We start from the raw sequence: 22,871 nt of genomic DNA, 5'->3' as shown, positions 1-22,871 counted from the left end.
ATAATTAAAAAAAAAACGAGTTTCAAAAGGGCATTTTCGTTGATAAAGGGAAAACTTCCTAGTGCTTTAGCACCACCTAGTGTCTATGTATGCACGCCCCTGCTTGAGATGGGAAACCGGAGCGGACTCGGCACCGCCTGACCTTGGTGAGGCTGGTGACTGAGAGACTGACGAGGGGCTGAGAGCGGGACCGAGCAGCGCCGGCGGTCTTGTTCACGGAACAGGCAGGAGGATCCAGGAGGGCGACCGAGGGAGCTCAGGTGGGCAGATTGAGCAGAGGGGAAAAGGCCGAACACGATCGAGGACCTGGGAGACACAACAAATAGCTTTTAGCACGGGAATAATTTAGCTGTCAGAAGACCGAGGCCACTGGTTCGTACCACAACGGTTAACACTCAGGCATCCTCCTGCTGTCTGAGTCCAGCTCTTGAAGTGCTGCCGTTCAACGAGCCACAGGTGTAGGAGCTCCGCCCCTCTGTCAAACAGTCACCTGCAGAGCGAGTGGAGAAGGCCGAGCCAGCAGAACTGCATGGCCCAGGCTGCCGAATCCTGACAGTTATTGCATACTGCCCATGTATGGAGGCCTTAGTCCTCGATGCAACCGACCCGGGTTCGAATCCAACCTGTGGTCCTTTGCTGCATGTCTCTCCCCCCTCTCTCATACCCCATTTCCTGTCAGCCTACTGTCAGAAAAACGAGCCACTAGTGCCGTAAAAACTCAAAAATAAAATAAAATCCAAAATTACCATACAATTGCTTCAAAAAGATGTGAAGTTCCTCACGCTGCCTTCATAAAGCGTCCCATTTTTCTTCTTTTCTCATACACTTCTTAGACACTTTTTCTCTGACGACCCTCTGCCATTTTCAAAGGTTCGCAGTGAGAAAGGTGAGCTTCAGTGACTGTCTGAAACCGTAACTCATGCACAGAAAAATATAGCTAACGGAGCGAGAGCGCAGGACGGCCTTACATACACATATCGACAATTAGGAGGACCACGTATTATTATATAGGAAATAAAATATCATCCTCTATACCTTTAAATATTCGACCTGATTTAAAGTCAGAGAAATTAGTCCTGATGTCAGCCTCCTGTGGGACACCATAGGTGTAGCATCAGAACCTTGTGTGGTTTTCCTGAAGGTCTGGTATCAACCTGCTCCTCCTCATCCTCATTTCACCAAAGCGAGCTCTACTTCCTCATCAGTCTTTAGCTGCAGGTTTAATAATGCAGCCAGGGGGCGGGGCTTAGATCCAGACGTCTGACTCAAACACCAACGTTCTCTTTTTTTTTTTTTTTTTCATGTTTTTAGGTCAAACTAGTGAACATCCGGAACGATGACATCACCGATGGGAACCCCAAGCTGACGCTAGGACTCATCTGGACCATCATCCTCCACTTCCAGGTCTGACTTGCTCTGTTTACTAGAATAAATCACCGTGCTTCACAAACACCCCATGAATAAGTGTTTGGTGCCAAAGTCCTAAATCCCAGACAGCCGGACTGGGATTCTGCTGGGTTTGAATCAAAATGTTATCCAGGTCGTTAACAGGAGGGAGTCTGGCTTATTTGGAGGTAGAATCTACAGAAAAAGAAGATTGAAGGCTTGTTTTCCATCATGGCTGAATTCTGCCTCAGTTTGTGTTGCTTCCAGCCGGTTAGTTCTGGTTGTTCATCGGCACAGAACCTGGTCTACAGCAGTTTTAAGCATTCTGTGGGTTCCTAGACAAAGCAAGACATCTGGTCAGGCATTGATCGGGTTATTTTGTTGTTGTGATGATTTCGCAGGAGAACGCGGTGGAGGTTGTTTTGATTTCAGAACAATTCCATCATAACTGATGCTTGTCAGATCTGATTTTTAACCTGCTGATTCTGACTGAGTGCACCCTTTAAGGGGGTGAGGAGCTCAGTTACCCGGGAGGAGCTCGGAGGAGAGTCGCTGCTCCTCCACGTCGAAAAGAGCCAGCTGAGGTGGCTCACTGGAAAAACGAAAATTAACTTGGAGGCGCTGAAACCTTTAACATAAATAAATGGACAGAAACAGATGAATTCCTTAAATGTCATTAATTAAGGATTAAATATAAACAATAATTAAAAAAAATATATATATACTCTAAAGAGATTACAAAGATCAGGTGAAACAAGTCAATACACTGGAAAAATTATCTAGAAATAAGTAAAGATTTCTTAAATTTAGTGTAATTATCCTTAATTCGAGTAGCTAAATGAGAAAGTTTGCTAATGGGATGAGTATTTTTACTCTTAAAATATGTTAATTAGATAACATGCACTTGAAACAAGACAATGCAATTGTGTTTTCTAATTTTAAGTGTAAATTGTCTTGTTCCATTGGTAAAATGTCTCTTTTACCTCCTCAATCCAAGAACAAATGCACTTATTTTAAGAAAAAATGACTTATCTAGATTGAGATTTTTTCCAGTATGGATGCCTCCTGGTCGCCTCCCTCAGGAGGTGTTCTAGGCATGTCCCATTAGAAGGAGGCCTTATGGAACACACTAGAGGGACTATGTCTCTGAGCTGGCCTGGTGTCGCCTCAGGGTTCCCCCCAGAGCAGCTGGAGGAGGTTTGTGTGGATCAGGAAGTCTGGGCTTCTCTGCTTAGACCAGTGTTTTTCAACCCTGGTCCTCAAAGCACAGGGTTGCATATGTTCGGATGTTTCTGAGCTTTGGCACACCTGATTCAGATGATTGCAGTTCAGCAAAGCCTGATAATCTGCTATCAATTGATAACAGGTGTGTGAAAGCTGGGAAACATCCAAAACATGCAGGGCAGGGTGCCTGGCTTAGACTGCTGCCTCCGCAACCGAGCCCCGGATAAGCAGAAGACAATGGATGGATGGATTCTAACTTGATCTAACTTAAGGTTAGATCCGGGTTCCTCTCGTTCACCTCATAATTCCCTAAATTCTCCTCATGTTTTAAGCAGAGGTTAACAGAACCGGACAAATAGATTGTTTTGCGTTTGAGATACCAACCTCAGTGCGTCTCCCCTCTGGCTCCACCTGAAGCCTGAGGATCTGCTGGGTTCTGCTTCCATGTTCTGGACAGGAGGACAAATCAGACACAAGATGAGACCCAGGAGTTCAAAATAAAGATTTGGAGCAGACGCTGCTCTGCTGGGTTCTGCTGGTAGGTTGAATCCTTCGCCGGTCTAAAGATCCATGTTTGTTCCTGAGTCGTTCTCTTTGCTCCCCTCCTGCGTGGTGATGCTCTGAGCAGCTGCAGGTCCTCGTTTTCCACCCAGTCATGCGATGTGACCCAGGGCAAGGTGATGCCGGTTGCCGTGGAAACCGTTGTTTAGCTGCCTCTGCGGGCATGACTCTGCAGTTTGGCAGTAGAATGAGTTTGGTTCAGAGATTAAAAGGAGCTTTAATCATGAGGATGAACGAGGCCGAGGCTGGAGGAGGATTACCGGGAGAATCCAGAGAATTTAGGAGACGATCTGTGGTGGAAACCTCGTGTTCCATCTCTTCTGCACAGGCTTTCTGAAGGTCAAGAACCAAAATAAACACACGTAAACACGTCAATGCTACTTTATAGTTGTAGCCTCAGTGAAAAAGAGATGAAGACATCGCTGGTTTATTTAACTAGGCCAAGATCTGACTGACGGCACCAGAATGAAAATGAGTCCAAAGCAACGCCTCTGCAGAAAGCTAAGCTAGTTTTCTGAATCAAGCAGCAGAGGGAAACTCTTGATTAAAATCACACTTTTCTCAGCTGATTTCTGCTCTGATAGACAGAAACTTTAACCCGAATGGCTTAAAGTTAAATTATTTAACTAATTATTTAACTAAATTAAGTTAATCCGCTCTCCTGGTTCTGATGAAGGCCTAGAAAAAGCCTGCCTGCTGCTGCATGAGTGACTCAGCAGAAACTCTCCCAGAGACTTGCCTTTCATTTTGCTCATTTCTAATTATGTTTACCGGTTAACATCCTGTTGCATCACCTGGTTCACATGGACGTTTTCCTCAGCATGAAATAAAATAAGCTTTTTTTATCCTAATTTATAGAAACAAATCTGCAGTTCCTCTGCAGAGCCACAAGGTGTCACCGTTTAACAGAAGAAAGCAGATCATCTTCCTGCTGCCCTGTGGCTGCCTCTGATTGGCCGACGGCTCAGTTTGTCAGATGAATTTGCTCCAATCTGTGGAGCTGCTGCTTTATCTGCTCACCTGTCAGATTGGGTCTGTGTTAAAGCTGAAGCTGCTCCTCGCTGATGGGAAAGGATTTCACCTTATAGACCTGTTTCTGTTAGAAGGAAAGCTTTAAATGCTTTCAAAATAATCTTTAAAAAAATGCCAAAACACGTTCATTTCATAACTGATCTAATTGAGTCAAAATTATACTGACTTTAAGGACATTAGTGGTTTTTATGACAGATTAACGTCACAGGTTATTGATCAAATACTCACATTGGAGGGTTTTTAATTCACCCATCCAGCTGTGGATGGTTCCCAGGACCTTTACTGAAGACTAGAGGCCCTCAGCATCATAGACCCTCCACCATACCTGCCAGTTGATTGGAAACAACATCTTCTAGAACCAAAGGGGGTCCGATTATCTGTAGAGTAAGATGGTAGAACAGAAAAGGCTTTTTTCCACGACATTTACACGATTAATGATGTCATCTGACGAATGTTTTGATTGGTTCCTGTTGTTTGAGTTCTTTTCTGATGCTTTCTCTAAATCAGGGTTGTTTTTCACTGTTTTCATCTTTATTATGCAGATTTTATGACTTCAGAGGGTGGAGTCATTCCTCTGAGCCATTTTAGATTGAAAATATGCCCAGAAAGCTGCCATATTTCAATTACTGCTTTGTTTACTCCTTTTTTATTCATAATTCATCCTCAGACACAGATGTGGCACCAGTTTCCCAGAGCAAAAAACCTTAGGATGCAGTTTCCTGAGAGATAATGATGGACAGTCTGCTGAATGCAGATCAATTCAGACACTTAATGCAAAAAGCCTCCAATCCTTCACTCCCTGCACATTATTCTAATGATGCTTTAATTGATAGCACTCAGAGGGAGGAATATTTCTCCTCAGATTGATGGTTTTCCAGTGTGTCGTTCAGGGAAGCTTTTGGGTCAAGTGTGTGTTTGTGGCACAGAGAGCTGTTCCCTAACAGCTGAGAGAGAGAGAGAGAGAGAGAGAGAGAGAGAGGATTGAGGAGGAAGCGGATTGGTGGAGGAGGAGAGCCAAGGATGGGAGGGGTTGGCTGGTGAGAGATCGAGCAGAGGAGAGGAAAGCTGCAGCAGCCAGGAGATAAAAGCTTTTTCTCCCGTTCTGCTGGCGCCTGCGAGCCGCGGATAAAGCCCAGCTCTGCAGCCGCCGGAGGGAGCAGCAGATCCGGGCTTCCTGCCGTCGGATCAGCAGGCCTCGCACCGCAGCCGGAGCGGGAAAAAGATCCCGTCTCTCAGCTGATCAGAGGGACCGCCCAGCGTTGCAGGACGCTTGGTGCTGCTCCAGCTTCCAGCGTATCAATCAGACCAGCCCGGTTCTGCTCTGCTCCCAAGGTTTGCTTTCAGCCGGGGACGCCTCCCGTCTTTGTTTCTGAAGGGATGCTGCATTTTAATCCTCTCTGCGGTTCTGTGTGATGCTCGGGACTATCCTTCACTGGACACTGAATCCCTTTGGCTCTGCTCCAGATTCACAGCACATCTGCACAAGAAATGGGTCTGGTTCTGGAACTTGAAGTCCTCCCAGAACTGCTTCCTGCTCCCCAGCTGTAGAGTCCAGACGCTAAACCCAGAGGCCTGCTCCTCATTAGGAAACGGCAGACTTAAGGAGGAACTGTTGATGTGTTTGGCTTCCTGAACCAAGTCCTGCAAACTCTGGGTCTGTCCAGCTGTTGCGTCATCGCACTGCACCACCTGATGAGGACGAAGGGTTCCCAAGATCTCTAAGGGTTCCTGCAAAACGACAACCTGAAACCTCAGTGATTGATGCAGAGGTGGGGGGCAGAAGGTTTGCTTTCATCCTGCTCATCCTGACAGTTTTTCTAAATGACTCCACAATAAAGATAAAACTGTCAGAGGTTCTGATCCCAACAGGAAGACCCGCCTAAACGGTCCGGATTAAGGAGGCTGGAAGCTCAATAAGCCGTCAGAGCACTGGCTGGATTTCCCTGCAATCTGTTGCAGCATTGGCTGACGGCTCACTCTGTCACACATCCGCACAGAGCTTCCCGTTACTTTTCCCTTCCATCGGGAACACCGTGGGAAAACTCTGGATACCGATCCCACTCCTCCTGTGCTGCATGAAGCGTGGCCCAGCCATCAATCATCCATGAGCTCAGATGGAGCTCTTTAACCTGAAAGCAAATCCCAGCATCCCTTGGTTCTGGTTCTGTTGATCGGAATGAATCAGGAACGGATCGGGAGGTTTTTCTCCCTCTGGGATGTAGCCGACATCATTTTATATGTTTGGAGTACGATGAGGCTGTAGAACTTTTTTTTATTTGTTTATCTGCCCTCACATGGAGAAAATTACCAATGGGCTGAAAACAACTCTTGATGTCCAGCATGTTGCCTTAATCCAGATCGCTGTTAAATCCGGGTCCTGATGGGACTGGATGGTTTTAATCCAGAATAATCTGCCCTTTCACTGAAACGGCTGAAGCATACAGGTTTCTGCAGAAACTCCCTCCTGCAGGTTTATCCTCCCATCTTTTCCTCCTCCTGAGTCATGGGGAACTCCATGGGTTGCGTTCGGCCTCTTCGTGAGGCCGATCCGGACGCAGCACCCACTCTTTCACCGAAGAAGCGTCTGCGTTTCAGACGGAAGCAGAAGGGAAACAAGAACCGGAGAGCGGAGGAAGAAAAAGCGGACCAGCAGCGACTGCGATGCTCTGAGCCCGAAGAGGATGATCCGGAGAAAAGACCAGAGTGTTCAGACCACAGCAGATCCGGGCCAGAATCTCGCTTAGGTCACCTCAGAGCCGACCCACACAGTAGCACCCTGTCCCCTGCCTCTGCTGGGGGGCTGCTGAGCAGCAGAAAGCTGGAGTCGACCCCCAAACCCAGCCCGGCCTGGAGAGGGGTCTTCTGCCTTCCCGGGGAGGAGGACACCATCAGTGCCATCATCGACGTCTCCAGCCTGCCGAGCCAAACCGCCGCCACCACCCCGGTCAACGCCGCGCCGGCCCTGGGCAGAACCACGCCAGGCGGGGGCAGGGTCTGCCTGGTTCGGGAGAAAGTTCAGGGGGTTATAGAAAAGCCCTGGATCCAGAAGAGGAAGGAGGAGACGGACAAAGTGAACAAGGAAGGAAACGGGAGCAAGGCGGCGGCGGGTAGAGCTCCTGTGAAGGAGCGTAAAGGTGTAGTCCACATCCGAGAGGTGGACGGGAAGCTCTGCGTGGTGAGGACGGTCTACCCCAACGATCTGGGCTCCCCGCTCCGCAAAGACGAAGATGAGGTGGAAGTTCACAAAGAGCCTCCCGCACCATCACCCGTCACTGGGAATATTCTGAAAGTCCAGCTGGTGGAGGACGGAGACGAAAACAAATCAACCGGTGGGTCCCCCACCTCCTCCAAGGAGCTCCAGGACACCATGAAGGCCTTCAGGCTGGAGCCGCAGGGGAAGTCGTCTCTGTTTGAGTCGGGTTACTCCAGCGATCTCCCTCCCACCTCCCCAGAAACAGCTGGTACCACTCCCAGTCAGACGGACTGGGGAGGCCTGACCAGCAGCTCGTCCGAGAAACTGGACTCCACCATGGAGAGTCCGCTGGCGCCGGAGAAGCAGGTGGTTTCCAAACCCCTGCCTCAGGTTGGTGTCCTTCAGAGTTAACCAAACCACAGGATCAGAAACCGTCCAACACGTCCGGAACAGAAAACCATGTTGGTCTCAAACCTAAAAGCAGAATCTGTAAGAAAACTAAGTAATAAATTTGGGTTTTTAGTGGTTCTGGAGGCACAGAAATGAAGTTTTAAGGGGCAAATTCAGGTTTAATCTTATTTACTTAAAACATTAAGTTACTTAGTAATAAGAACAGGATGGGTTCAAATAAATACTGTTTAAACAGATTAGTTTGAACCGTCTTTGAAGTAGAAATCATAGGATATATTTAGTCCTGTTTACTTTGAAATTAAAGAAAAAGTAAAAATTATAATATTCCTGGGATTAGTTTATTTTAAGACCTTCTGTAATCATTTTTATTTCAGTCTGGGTGGGCCAAACAAAATCTATCCAAGAGCCGCAAATGGCCCGTATACCACACTTGGTTCATGGTTACTAACTTAGATTGAAGAGTTTTTATAAAACTTTAAGCCTAAAACTGAAGATTTAAAGGAAAGTCTGTAGAAACAAAGTAGTATATGTATAGGAAAGTTATCTCTTTATTCTAAAGTATAAATGACATAAAATATCTGGTATCTTCTATTTATTTGAAGCTAAATTTGTCATTTCTAATCCCTTAAACTGCTTCTGGAATCATATCAGAGTATAAACTGAAACTCTCCACATCTGGATCCCAGCTGTTTGACGTTAGTCCAGGTTATCTGCTCCAGAACCAGCTTGTGCTCGAATCTGTCCCACTTTCTCTTCTACCTCTATGGTTCCTTTCACAATGTCCAACACCGGTGGAACCAGCCCCATAGCATGATGCCGCCGCCACCATGCCTGACAGGTGGTACAGAGATCTGATAGCTCCAGACATGCAACCTGGATTTGTTTTGTTGGACAGGAACACACCAGGCTCTGATCATTGACCTTGATTCTTGGTTCAGACTCTCTAAGTCCGGCCTGATTTAAAACTAGCCAGCGGCGGCTGGGGGAGTTTTCTCCAAGTCGGGCTATAAATTCGAAATAGACGTATAGCAAAAAACCGATCAAACATACACTACCGTTCAAAAGTTTGGGGTCACATTGAAATGCTCTTATTTTTCAAGGAAAAGCACTGTACTTTTCAATGAAGATAACTTTAAACTAATCTTAACTTTAAAGAAATGCACTCTATACATTGCTAATGTGGTAAATAACTATTCTAGCTGCAAATGTCTGGTTTTAGTTGCAATATCTACATAGATTTAAAGAGGCCCATTTCCAGCAACTATCACTCCAGTGTTCTAATGGTACAATGTGTTTGCTCATTGGCTCAGAAGGCTAATTAATGATTAGAAAACCCTTGTGCAATCATGTTCACACATCTGAAAACAGTTTAGCTCGTTACAGAAGGTACAAAACTGACCTTCCTTTGAGCAGATTGAGTTTCTGGAGCATCACATTTGTGGGGTCAATTAAATGCTGAAATGGCCAGAAAAAGAGAACTTTCATCTGAAACTCAACAGTCTATTCTTGTTCTTAGAAATGAAGGCTATTCCATGCGAGAAATTGCTAAGAAATTGAAGATTTCCTACAACGGTGTGTACTACTCCCTTCAGAGGAAAGCACAAACAGGCTGCTGCGGGTACAATTTAACGAAGATGCCAGTTGGGGACCTGTGAGGCGTCTGTTTCTCAAACTAGAGACTCTAATGTACTTATCTTCTTGCTCAGTTGTGCAACGCGGCCTCCCACTTCTTTTTCTACTCCTGTTTGTGGAAATGAGCCTCTATACACCTATGTAGACATTGCACCAAAAACCAGACATTTGCAGCTAGAATAGTCATTTACCACGTTAGCAATGTATGGAGTGTATTTCTTTAAAGTTAAGATTAGTTTAAAGTTATCTTCATTGAAAAGTACAGTGCTTTTCTTTCAAAAATAAGAGCATTTCAATGTGAGCCCAAACTTTTGAACAGTAGTGTATACCAGGTTATCACACCAGTATATTTACATGAATGCCTACAACACCCTGACCTCTGCTATACCTTTGTAATGCAGAGAAGCTACTGTGCATGTACAACTTTTAACGAGAGTCAATGGCAAAAGATTTTGGCGCCCTGGAGCGGGAAATACGTCACCAATCCGACGAAATATGGAATGACGCTTAACTAGTTATTTAAGATTAAATATCTATCCTGCACATCTAAAAATATATATTAATACATTTTGAAATATTTAAAATGATGTCTTAATCAGGGTAATTGGGTGGATGGGGTGGCGCCTTGGTGCCCTCTATAGGCCAGCCGCCACTGAAACTAGCCCCACTGTAGGAAGATGTTCTGGTTTTGGAGAGGCTGATGTCCCACTTGTTGGGTCTGATGTGGTTTTTGATCATCTGGATCTATTTTATCTCCTCTAAGGAGGGCGGTTTGGGTCGGATGTGACTAAGGGTGGTTTGGTTCTGTTAAAACTGTTTGTCGTATTTTATTTACCATTGGATAAAAACAGTTTAAAGAAACACTTAAATCCTCAAATTCTTAATCACAGGATGGATGGATGACATTTCCTGTAGATTAACAGGACAGATCAAAGGAGCATCAGGCTCAACATCAACAGTTGGATTAATCGGCACCAAGACAAGGTTTCTACCGACACTAATCGCCACAGGAACATTCCTGATCTGATTATCTGAACCTGACCACAGTAAAGAGGAATAATCCGGTTCCTGACCCGCTGCTCTGTTGTGCTGGGGGGGGCTTTTCTTTGACTGTTTTGTTTGCGGTTCCTTTGCTGTCATGAGTGCAGCACGTCTCAGTGGCAGTCATGGGGTGTTTTTGCTCTTATCGGATCACAATTGTTGCACCCTGTGCATACAAAATGACAAATAAAGAAGTCTAAGTCAAAGACATTAATTTTCTCTCGCTTCTTTCCGGCTTTGTTCTCTGGGCCTAATCAAAGTGGCCCAGCCTGTCCCTCCACCTCCCCATGAAAACCCACTGCTGACGTCTGACGGGCAGAGAGGAGGGTTGGTTGAGTGTTTAGGCAAAAGGTCAGTGGCTGTAATGACAGGGACCACATTCCCCTTCAAAACTGAAGCTGCTTATTTACTGCAAATTAAACAAATGGCAGGAAAAGGTCATTTAAAGAAGAAATGAGCAGAGCGGTGACATCAGCTTCAACTTAGCTGAGTCGGATCAAAAGTGCACGTTTTTAAACCGGATGTTTTTTTTCTGTTGAATGAAGCTTCAGGTTGTTTCAGCACACAATTATAAACTTTCAAAATGCATCAGTTTCACTTTTCCTTTTAGCTTAAAACATGGAGGACGTTTGCAGCAGGAGGTTGAGGTTAAAACGGCAACAGGCAAAGTGAAAATGATGGATGACGATGCAGAAACCATGCAGAATGACGTCATGCCCTCAGTGCAGAGAGGAAAAAAACTTTCAGAGCTGCAAACGTTGTGTGACAATATTTCCTGTTGATTAATTGTTTTTAAGAAGCGACATTTTATTTTAGTATCCAAAAAAACAAACCTTTTTTTGAAAGAAAAAAAAAACTTTTTCGTTGAAGTTTTGATATTTGTGGAAAGTCATGTAGAAAAATAACTTTTTTAACCAGCTGAGAAGGAAACATTTATTTAGAGCACTTTAAAATTTGGCTTTTGTTTTTAAATTAATGCGACATTTTTATATATCTACATGTAAAAACATTATTAAATTCTTTATAATGTTTAGCCAAGGAGCTGCTCACATCCATCAAGCCTCTTGAATCCTTACAGATTTAAATATAAAATCTACGGAAGAGGATTAGGGCCACAAAAAAAAAAAAAGTTAACTGATTTTTAAATTTTATTTCAGTTTAATATGGGAAAAAAGTCAGAATTCTGACTTTTTTCTCAGAATTCGGACTTTAATCTCAGAATTCGGACATTAATCTCTGAGAATTCTAAGAAAAAAGTCAGAATTGTGAGAAAAAAGTCAGAATTCTGAGAAAAAAAGTCAGAATTTTGAGAAAAAAGTCAGAATTTTGAGAAAAAAGTCAGAATTCTGAGAAAAAAGTCAGAATTCTGAGAAAAAAGTCAGAATTCTGAGAAAAAAGTCTAAATTCTGACTTTTTTTTCAAAACAACCGCGCCTGGCTTGACGGAGAAACCAGGAGAACAGCTGTGCATATTTACGACAGTGCACTTTTACTTTCGCCCTCTGGGGGAAGCCTCGCTGGAAAATCAACACCGGTTGCATCGTGTACCTTTAAAGTCGGAATTCTGAGATCAAAGTCAGAATTTTGAGGAAAAAGACAGAATTCTGACTTTTTTCCCCATACTAAACTGAAATAAAATTTAAAAATCAGTTAACTTTTTTTTTTCCCAGTGGCCCTAATCCTCTTCCGTAAAAATCAGTGTTAGTCATGTTAGATATTATTTGTACCTTTCTGTGTAATCAGTAGAAACATATTTAATGCTGTTACATCATTAAAACCCTTCTGCTGCTGAGCAGGTCTTAAAGTTTTACTTTGGTGTTTGGATGATTTATCTTCGATTAGCTCCAGGTTCCTCTGGTTGGAAGGCCTCCGTTCCATCACCCTAATCTTTATAAAACCTCCTCGGATTGTTGTCGATAAAAGTCTGGGCTTTAACACGACCGCTTCAGGATGATACTTGTGCTTTTAGTCCATCAACACCTTTGTTTATAGATGCTGGAGATGGGCCTGTTTCCAGTGTAGTCCTGTTTCTCTGACCGTGACTGGCTGGATGTGCTCTCTTCATCCTCTGGCATGGGACAGGCTTGGAGCTCGTCTGCCTGGCTGTGTGTTTCCTGGACAGGGTCGCCTTTTGCAGTTGCTTTTTGTATCTCTGCTTCTGTCTCCTTGAACCCCAGTGGGCCTCAGCAGATGGCCGCTCACACTGAGCCTGGTTCTGCTGGAGGTTTCTTCCTGTTCAAAGGGAGTTTTTACTCTCCACTGTCGCTACAAGCATGCTTAGGATGAGGGATTATATTTGAGTCAATGAGTCGATGCAATCAACTGGTTTTCCTTAGATAGAAAACTTTGTATCAGTTTGACTGAATGATCTGGTTGAACTGGAAAGTGCCTTCAGATGACGTGTTGTGAATTTGGCGCTATAGAAATAAACTGAATTGAATTGAATTGAACATTAAGAAATTATCGCTGAAATTTAAATATGTTATGAATCCAAAATGTTTCAGAAATTTGAATAATTTTGATTTTTAGAAGAAGTCAGTCCACTGTATTGGTAAGGATTCTCCATCATTCAGGTCATAGTCAGTCCAAAAAAAGTAAAAAAAAAAAACAATCCACTGGACTTTGTTTCCAAGTTTGAAGATGTTTCCCTTCCCATCCGGGAAGCTTTTTCAAGACTCAGCAGTAGATCTACACCTTGTGGACAAAGGACATTCTTTTGAGGACCAGAATGTTCACATTTTGCACAAAGAAGGCAGGTGGTTTGAGATGGGCGTGAAGGAAGAAAAAACTACCTTAAATAGAGGTGGTGGACTTAATTTCAGCTTTCAAAAACCAACAATTCGGCGATACAGTTGATACCTTCCTGCTATCATGCAACCCCCACCCCCTTAGAGCGGAACAGAAGACCTCATCTATTCAGCCAGGCCAACAATTCCCTCTAATCACCCCCCTTTCAGAGACATAGACAGGTATGGGGCATTGCAGGCTCATTAAAGAAGCTAAATTACCCCCATTCCAAAGGGGTGGACCTATTCATCCGTTTCAATTTGCATGTTTTCTAAACATTGGGTTGGGCTGCTGCATAAAGCCTTGAACTCAACGCTATTTCTGACATTTTGAATTGAAAAACCTTCCTGGATGGGAAGCGAAACGTCTTCAAACTTGGAAACAAAGTCCAGTGGATTGTTTTTAACTGTTTTTGGAAAGTCAATCCATTATTTCCATAGATTTTTTTTATCTAAGCAGTCGGCTTTAAAGTAATTAAGATTGTTTTTCAGTTTCTGAACGACTTTTAACCTTTTTTTTCTCCTCTAATTTACGTCCGAACGCGACTATTTTCAACCTCTTCGCTCCGAGTTAAGAATCATTCAGGAATAAAATGGATTCTAATCTGAGCTATCCACTGCCTATAAAACCACATTTTGTTCCCATTTATATTGCGGCGGCTGAAAATTCCAAAGGTAACAGCTTGTTGGATTGAAAAGATGATTATAGCTCCAACAAGATGAGATTAATGGAGCTGTTAGCTCAGACTTGGCCAACAGTAGACGATCACCTCCTGGGTGATCAGTGGGGAGATTTATTTATTTTTTAAGGCAAGAAAATTGGGAAACATTTTCCTGAATAAGAAAGTTTCTTCTTAAAGGTGTTGTTTTTTTTAAATATAAGAAATATTGAGCATTGTGCTCTTTATGGGGGCTTATTTCCTTTATTATCATCTATTACCACCATGACATCTGCGTCCATAGATCTGTTTATCCTTCCAGTTTGAGTTTCACTAATTGATGTTTTAATCAAGCAACCTGAAGGAAGGACATCAATGTCCAGAGTTTCCATTAGGAGCTGATTACCGTACAGGAAATAAATGAAGGTTCTGCAGATGTGTTTGACTGAACAGGCTCATTCTGATTATCATTTTAATTATTTATTCCTTTCAATGACTTTATGAACATAACCTAGTTATATTCTTACATGCTAAACCGACTGACTAGACCACCATCAGAGATGTTTGAATCCATTATGTTTGTGTGAGGAGGTGTTCCGCCTGGTCTAGTTCTAGGCCATCAGCTGTTCCGCTCTCATTCTCACGGAGAACCGGTGGTTTCAGATCAGCTGTGCAGCCTGGCGGCTCGTATCCTCCTGCTGAGTCATGGTTAGTGTTCATGTGACGTGCAGAGATGGAGCGAGTCCTTCAGAGCTCCTGTCTCTTTTCAAACAGCAGCTGCTTCTTTGTGTCATTTCTCCAAAGAAAAGGATTTAAATTCATCAAGCTGCTTTGTCCTGGATGCAACCACTAACGTTTACCCTCCACCCTCCCCTCTGTCTGCATCCATCATGCATCTCCATCCTTTTCAAGATTCATTTAAACAATCGATCCAGTTTAGTTTTCTCCTTTTATCATTCTTCTTTCACTAACTTCAAAGAGAGCATGTCTCTAAAGGAGGGCGGGTCCAGGAAGGGGGGGGCAGCCGTACTCTTCTGTTGGAGGTATGATGAAAACCTGATTTCAGAGCAGAGTTTTTATCCGGCTGCTTGTTTTACTTACAGAATTATATTTGTAGTCTGGATGCAGTCAGACATTTTCAGCTCCATCTCTGCCGTCTTTCATGGCGGCGCTCTGCCCTGATGTGATGCTGCTGGATTTTCCTTCCTGGTGCATTATGCCGTACCGTGCAAACAGTTTTATATGGAGTGAATGTTCTTCTATTATTGTTGCAAAGAAATTTTAAAATGGCAAAATTGCTTTAAAAGCCCTTTTTTTTTATAAAAAAAAATTCATTTCTGGATTCTGTTTTCTTCAAATTACCTTTTAGGCCACATGTTTTTCAATTGCTACAGGAATGGAACGGTATTCACGCCAGAGTTTTTCTTCTCCTCTGCCTGCACACGTGCTCAGTGTGAGAGATTGCTGAAGAGTCAATGACTTTATGCATGTAACCGATTTTACATAAGGCTGACACAATGAATCAGATTAATTGGGATTAATTGATTATTGAAATAATCCTCAACTAATTTAGTAATCAATTGATCGGTAACTGGAGTATAGAGACCGTAAATGATGCCTTTACCTGACAGAGCGACCCTCCTTGAGCAATAATTATATAAAAATAGTTTTTAAAAAAAATGTGTCATTTAAGATAAAAATAAACACTTTTTTGTTCATCAATCTGCTCTATCAGAACTCCTCAAGTGGAAAAGTTTGAGTTTCACCTGGTTTAATTTGGTAGAAAATCTTCTTTATGGAAACTTTGGCTGTCTGATTATTAATCGAAAACATAATCGACAGATTAATCGATTTGCAAAATAATTGTTAGTTGCAGCGCTAGTTTTTAGGAAAGTTTTAACCACTTTGACTGTGTGACCCGGCCTGACCTCTGATGACACGTGTCTTGCATTGGCGCTATAATAATAAACTGCACTGGATAAAGATTATTTGGGTTTAATCTTGTAGAAATTGAGCCTAGATTGGTGTATTTTATTTCTTTTTTTAAGATTTTAACGGATCAAGGTTTGCCAAAAAAAAAGAAAAGGCTGAAATATCTGAAATCTTTCAGAGCTTAGTTATTCATGGACTGTTGAGGTTATGAAAAAATAACCATCAAATCTAGCGCATGTTCTATAAGAAAATGGCGAATAATAGGGACGAATTTGGAAAATTGAGTCTGGAAAGGGGAAATTTACAACTAGAAATGTGAAGTTAACCCGTCACTGGTGTTGGAATTATTTAATGGATCATTATCTATACCAAAAACTAACATGTTCTTAGTGATTTAATGAATTTAGCGATCACTGAGGCTGGGAGCGGCCATTTTTGCCCAAATATAGTAGCCCCTCCCTCCTGCCGTCTTCCAGCAGTGACGTCACGGTGCGGTAAGCCTAGCGCCATTCTCCCTGTTTACAAGCAAAATCAATGGGAACTACTAGACACATCTGCAATCAACAACAATTATTGAAGATTTCCAGAGGACTTCACCATTGAAATTCACCAGAGCTATAGTGAAACTGACAATGCACACGTGCATGGCAGCTGGATGCTGGAATACATTGGGTAAAAGTGGAAAAAAAAGAGTTATTTCACCTTTCTGATTCCTGATCCTCCACGGACGGGTTGGTCGTTGGATCGCCAACTTGAAGAGGGAGGATTTGCCATCGAACTTCTGGCCAGGGAAAAAACCCGTAATATGTAGCCAACATTTGGAAGAAGAATGTTTTCAAGATGACCTGGATAATAGCGCGTTGTGACAAACACCAGATACAGCACTGGGACTTGATCAACAGCCGATACCGCACCGTGACGTCACTAACGAGTAGGTGGCAGTAGTGTTCTTTGACAAACATGGATGCCTCCAGTAAAGCACATTCAGATGAAAATTACTCTGAATTAAAAACACTTTATTATTGAACAGTATTTAATACTTTTATATTTTAAGAACTTTCAGAAGTTTGAACTCTGAATAAGAGCGGACTTTTCCTTTAAAATCCAAGGGAGGAACCAGTGTGAGACATAAAATAATTTTTTTTAAGGTAGATCTGCTATGATAGAAAACCCAATAATTAAGATTTTCCCTTTATTTTTCACATCAGTGGAGATAGAGAGCGGAGAATAAAATGGCCACATGTCACACCTGATGTCATCATTACATTCCGTTCGCCATCATGGCCTCTGATGCGCAGCAGAGCAGAGAAGATGCAGGAAACCTCAGCTTCAGGTCTGTTTGTGAAATCTTTGAAACTAGATTACGTCACCAAAGCTGTCGGAATAATCCGGAAGCAGAACAGAACTGTTCATCCTGACCTTCCCTTCGGCTGCGGTTGGATGAACAGATCAGGTGGGCAGCAGCGGATGTGTAGCTTCCCAGACTGCTGAGTCATTGTTCATGCAGGATCACAGGTTTGCTCATGTTCTGCAGGAATGTTTCTGCGTCTGTTTACCCACCTCAGTCCGCTTCAAGTTATTACTGCATACGGGCAGTTAGATGTTGAACTTCATGCCTCTGGGTCTCTGCTGCACGGTTTTAGAAGTCATCCCGGATGGTTCAACCAACACCCCGTCGCCCTGCGTTCTTTTGGCCACCGCTGCAGTCTCCCGGCATTCTCCGGAGGTTTTCCAGCTGAGTCCAAGCAGCAGACAGAGAGGCACGGGGAGGGAGGTCTGACAGGAGCCGACTGATGGTGGGAACGGCAGCCAAATGCTGACGCCGGACAAACGGCCCCAAGCAGAAGGAATTCATAGGAAAGCCGTTCCTCCGTGTCCAAAGACACATCAGTCCTAACAGCCGTTGGCTTCCTTAGAAGCTGCTTTTCTCAGATCTTCTCCAGAAACTTTGATTTTATTTGACTGTACTGCAACATCTTCGTTCGCTTTCCTTTATCCACAAAAACACCAATAATGCTGGAAAGTAAACACAATTATTTTATAACAGTACATGAGGAAAAAAGCTGAGGCAGGAATAATGATCAGGCGTTCAGTAGAACATCTGCAGAGCTTTTTAAGTGCTGTCGCTGTGGTTGGGGGACGCATAGTGACGGCTCAGAGCCACTCCACACATCCACACTTAAAGGAAAAGTGAACTTTTCATAGTTGAAAAGAGAAGAAAAACACCTTAAGTGAATTTAAAGCAACAGCTGAAGTTTGTCGTCTATTAAATCGTCTTTATTACCTTTTTATATCCCAAATATCAGACAGGAGATGTTTCATGATGTCTTTAAGACAAAGTTTCCATCTGTGAAAGCACTGAATGTTCCCCTCCCTGAACACAGGGGCAGATTTAGGAAATTTTTGGCCCTAGGCAAAGACAGGGGGTCCTCTGAACTGAGAATATAACATATAGAACAGACCCATTCTACAGATAGAGAAACGCTAATAGAATAGACATCCATTATCTGTTCTAGGTTGTGTCCCTCTCTTCTTGTCCCTCTCTTCTTGTTTTCCTCTCTATGTTTTGTACTCAGCTGACTTTTCATGCTGTCTCTAAAGGAATGAAAGATTTTTTCCAAGCACTAAGCTCACTTAGCTGATTGCTCCTTCCTGCGTTTCCAAAAGTAAATAACCCAGTCCTTCTTTTCACTGTAGACAAGCCATGATCTGCTTATCTGTTTTCCATTTTTCATTTGGATGAAATAATAGCTGCATGAATCATGACAGCAGACAAGATAGAGGAGAGCAGGAGGCGGGGTTACCAATCTACTCGCTCTGGAGAGCAGAGTTCGCTGCTTTTAGATGAAAAAGCAGCGAAGAAGAAAAAAGTCTCTAGATTTGGCGCTAGGAGCTTTTTAGAAATCAAAGTGCTAGAGGGGTCTGAAAAGTGGCTAAATATAGCGACTAAAGCGCTAAGTTGGCAACACTGCTCTTTGCATCGTTTGTTTTCAAATGGTTTGCTGCTGTCTGTTTGGACCTTTCTGAACATGTGCAGCAAATGGACTGATCCAATATGGTGGACACTGAAGGGGGGGGCTGAGACACACTTAATGTGAGGAGCAGAAGCTCATCTTACGCATGAAGCAATGTTTGGGGGGTAAATGGGAAGATTTAGATGATTTATTATGCATGGATCAAACTGTTCATGATTTTATTGATGGTCTGAGGCGGTAAAGGGAGGAAACCAGATCAGACTGATTGAAATCATTCAGCTTGGTCTTTATTTCCAGCGTTTCTTTTTCTGCTGTTTAACTGTTTTCCTGCAGCTTATCATCCCGAGGAAACCCTCTGCTCTTTGTTCCCCTTTCAGATCTCTGAGATCTACGTCTGCGGCGAGTCGGCCGACCTCACGGCCAAAGAGAAGCTGCTGCTATGGAGCCAGCAGGCCGTGGAGGGCTACCCCGGCCTCCGCTGCAGCAACTTCAGCTCGGCATGGAGCAATGGACGCATGTTCAACGCTCTGCTGCACAGATACAGGCCAGACCTCATCGACATGGAGGCCGTGGCCCGGCAGAGCAACCGAGAGAACCTGGAGCAGGCCTTCGAGATCGCCGAGTCGTTAGGGGTGACGAGACTCCTGGACGCTGAGGGTGAGTCAGAGGTTCAGCTATGAACCAGAACCTCCATCGATCACATCGCTGTGGTTCTAATGTTTTCCTTACAAGCTGCCAGACCTTTCAAAGTGCTCTAACTTCATTGTTCTGTCTTTAGTTTAGGGGTCTGATTTGGGTCATTTTGATTTTACTGCATAATTCTGAATCATTCAGGCATGAAAAAGGTTCCTACTGTGTGTCTGACCTCAGTGTCTTACACCTTTAAGATCTACCTTCTTGTAGAAGATCTGTAAATCCAGAGAAACAGGCTTCTTTGGTTTAAGTCTAAAAGGAAAATGTTTCACATTTGTTCCTTCAACCTGAAATGATCAAATACTAAATAAGTTCTGATCATCCTACCCCCTAAACAGGCATATATGTAACCCTTAATAGGGTGCTTTTATTTTGAAGGTGACTGCTGTTCCTGTGGGAAACTCTTTCCATTGCTGATGTTTTCTTTTCCATGTTGCCACTGGCATTAATAAGAAGACTTTATTCAGTGTCTGTCAGCAGGAATAGGTCTCTGGTTTCATTAGAGCTCTGGAGACGTTTGGTTCTGAGGTGAACGTGATCCGACTCGGCAATTCGACGCCTTTGCGTTGCATTCTGGGACATGATGGAGTAAATAAGCTAAAAGAAGCCTGGTTTTACTTTATAAACCAAACGTTTCTAATCAACCACTAATAGTCTGGAGCAGGTGCGGAGTTAGGAAATTTGGGGCCCTAGGCAAAGACAGGCAGGCGGCCCTCTGAGTTGAGAAGACAACACAAAAAACAGACCCATTCTCCAGATAGAGAAATGTTAATAGAATAGACATCCATTATCTGTTCTAGGTTTTGTCCCTTTTCTTCTTGTTTTCCTCTCTATGTTTTGTACTCAGCTGACTTTTCATGCTGTCTCTAAAGGAATGAAAGATTTTTTCCAAGCACTAAGCTCACTTAGCCACGGCTGAGACACACTTAATATTATAAGCATTCTGAAGGCATTTTAGCGAAAGGATTTTTAATCAAAAACATAATTAATGTGCACAAATAAGGAATAGTTGTATTAGCTAAAATGTTTTATGGGGCCCCCAGGAACTTGTGGCCTTAGGCACCTGGCTTGTATTGCATAATGGTAAATCCCCCCCTGGGCTGGATATATTCACTGTGTTTTCAGGCAGCAGATTGGTTCTGATCTGATTGGAGTTTTCCTCAGAAAAAAACAAAAAAGAACAAAATTCCCTGATTCAGACTGAAGCAAACGATCTGAATGAAAATTATTAAGCTAAAAACTCAGTGGAAGAAAAAAACCTGCATGTTCAGGGGTTGACGACCACTTGCCATTTGGGCAAGTGACTTTCACATTTCATTTGCCCAGAAACAATTTTTACTTGCCCAGTATGATTGATAAATATAGTTCCTTATATTCATTTTTGTATATATATCAATGAAACATGTGTGCTTTTTAAATGTTTTTTGTATTTCAGTACTTTTTAAGTTTACAGGTTCCTGGTGTGTATATGCAAAAAACTTGACAGGTTAAAAACTTAAGATAAATCACAAGACAGAAGTCAATGTCACAAATGAATAAATTTTATTTTAGATTAACGGTATGTTTATACAAGATAATGCTATTAATATAATGTGACTTTTCTAGAGAATCATTATACATAGTTATTTTATTCAGGGTTTCCACAGTCTGACATCATTTCAGAATTCCCTGACTTTTAACTGACTCAGGATTAGTTTTCCCTGACAAAATAAATGCAGCAACAAGACAATAATAATAACAGGTCACCAATTTAACATGTTTAGCTCTAGAACATTTAAACGCACCTCTCCAATGTCTAAGAGAAAAAAAAATTAATGAAAATTTTTTAATGTATGACCTGCATCACTGTACCGAAGACTGCCATATTTACACTGTGCGCATGGCGTACAATTATGCCAATTTTCCTAATCCTTGAACGATGATTTTTAATCTAGGGTTATCTGGGGGGTTGGTGAAATGGGTGGAGGGTAAAATAGGTGGTCGGTCTGTTACTGTACTTACATTATTTTGCCTTGTGGTTGTTTTTTAACCTGCCATGTTCAAAACAATGTGTCTGATTCACGCTAATTCCCGGACAAAAATCACGCCATCTGGCCATAAAATCACGCGGCTTTTTCAAATCACGCGTGAATGTGTACAAAACAACAAAAATGGCGCCGGCAACGCTTCTGAGTCGTTTTTTTTTAAGCAAATGTCAGTGATTTAAAAGTAATTTTGAGTAATAAATAAATTTTTAATAAATTTTTTTGCCATCATTGCACTTGCCCGGTAGCCTCGTGAGACCATCCTGATCTCGCGAGCTTTCAAGGTTTCACTGGCAGCTCAGTCTGGAGACTCTCCGTTAAAGAAAATTTGGAGCCGTTCACCAAACGAACGTCCAATCAGCGTTGGCTTTGAGGCGGGTTGAGGTGTGACGCAACGAGAAGCGCGACAGTTCAGTCTAAAGAACATGGCGGCTTCAGCCGATGAAACTAGCGTTAGCGTGGCTATCGAGCAAGTTTTATCGGAATTACAGAGTATTTCTTCACTGAAAGAAGAGCAAAACACTGCTCTGGAGGCTTTTCTCAGAGGAAAATATGTTTTTGCTCTTCTCCCGACTGGTTTCAGCAAGAGTTTGATCTATCAATTGGCTCCTCTTCGTCGTCCCTCTGTTAGTACGTCATATGCTTCGTTGGTCTGATTGGTTTATTTGGCCCGTCTATCACCAACAATAGGCCAATCAGCTAACCAGTATTTTCGCCCCTTCCCAAAATCACTTCAACGGAAGGTTTCCAGATGGATATGCGGAGCAAATCCATCTAGCGGAGTCAGGTTACTTGCCCAGCGGGCAAAGTACTCTCCCGACAATAAAACTACTTGCCCCGGGCGATCGGGCGATGGTCAACATCGAGCCCTGATGTTGTTCATTCTTTTAAAAGAAAAAAAAAATCACTTCAAGATAAAAGGTTTCAATGGATTCTTCACTTCACAGCAAAAATATTTAACATTTACGTACAGATTATTGGGCACGAAGGAACGTTTAGGGTTATTAATTCCTCCCCATCTTTAAACTATGCAACTATGGAATATTAAAAATGTTTAATCGTCCACACTTTCTAGCTGTTTCCAGGTTTTATCTACCATCTAGCTGATTGGAGGAGCTTATATTAGGTCCTTGTTTTTATATTCCTCCTGTCTGATCTCTCCTCAGACGTCGATGTTCCCTCTCCAGACGAGAAGTCAGTTATCACGTACGTCTCTTCCATTTACGATGCCTTTCCTAAAATCCCAGAGGGAGGAGAGGGCATCTCTGCACAGGTACGACCCGTTTGCTTCTTATTTAACCTATTTCCTTCCTTCCTTCGCCT

General features: G+C 42.9%; 1 protein-coding gene across 1 annotated transcript in view; it reads left to right on the top strand.

The window, feature by feature from the left end:
* The first annotated feature begins 6,678 nt into the window (after positions 1-6,678).
* The window catches only part of macf1a (microtubule actin crosslinking factor 1a), a 191,739-nt gene continuing 175,546 nt past the window's right edge, over positions 6,679-22,871 (top strand). Inside the window, exons 1-3 of the mRNA XM_038302834.1 lie at positions 6,679-7,786; positions 19,209-19,488; positions 22,715-22,821. Coding sequence (XP_038158762.1) covers positions 6,707-7,786; positions 19,209-19,488; positions 22,715-22,821 — 1,467 coding nt within the window. The 5' untranslated portion in view covers positions 6,679-6,706. The remainder of the gene's footprint in view (positions 7,787-19,208; positions 19,489-22,714; positions 22,822-22,871) is intronic.

Source organism: Cyprinodon tularosa, unplaced genomic scaffold (assembly GCF_016077235.1).
Source record: "Cyprinodon tularosa strain WSP-4 unplaced genomic scaffold, ASM1607723v1 ctg5, whole genome shotgun sequence".
Classification (NCBI taxonomy): domain Eukaryota; kingdom Metazoa; phylum Chordata; class Actinopteri; order Cyprinodontiformes; family Cyprinodontidae; genus Cyprinodon; species Cyprinodon tularosa.
Note: the sequence above shows the minus strand (reverse complement) of the source record. Positions and strands in the feature narration are given on the sequence as shown.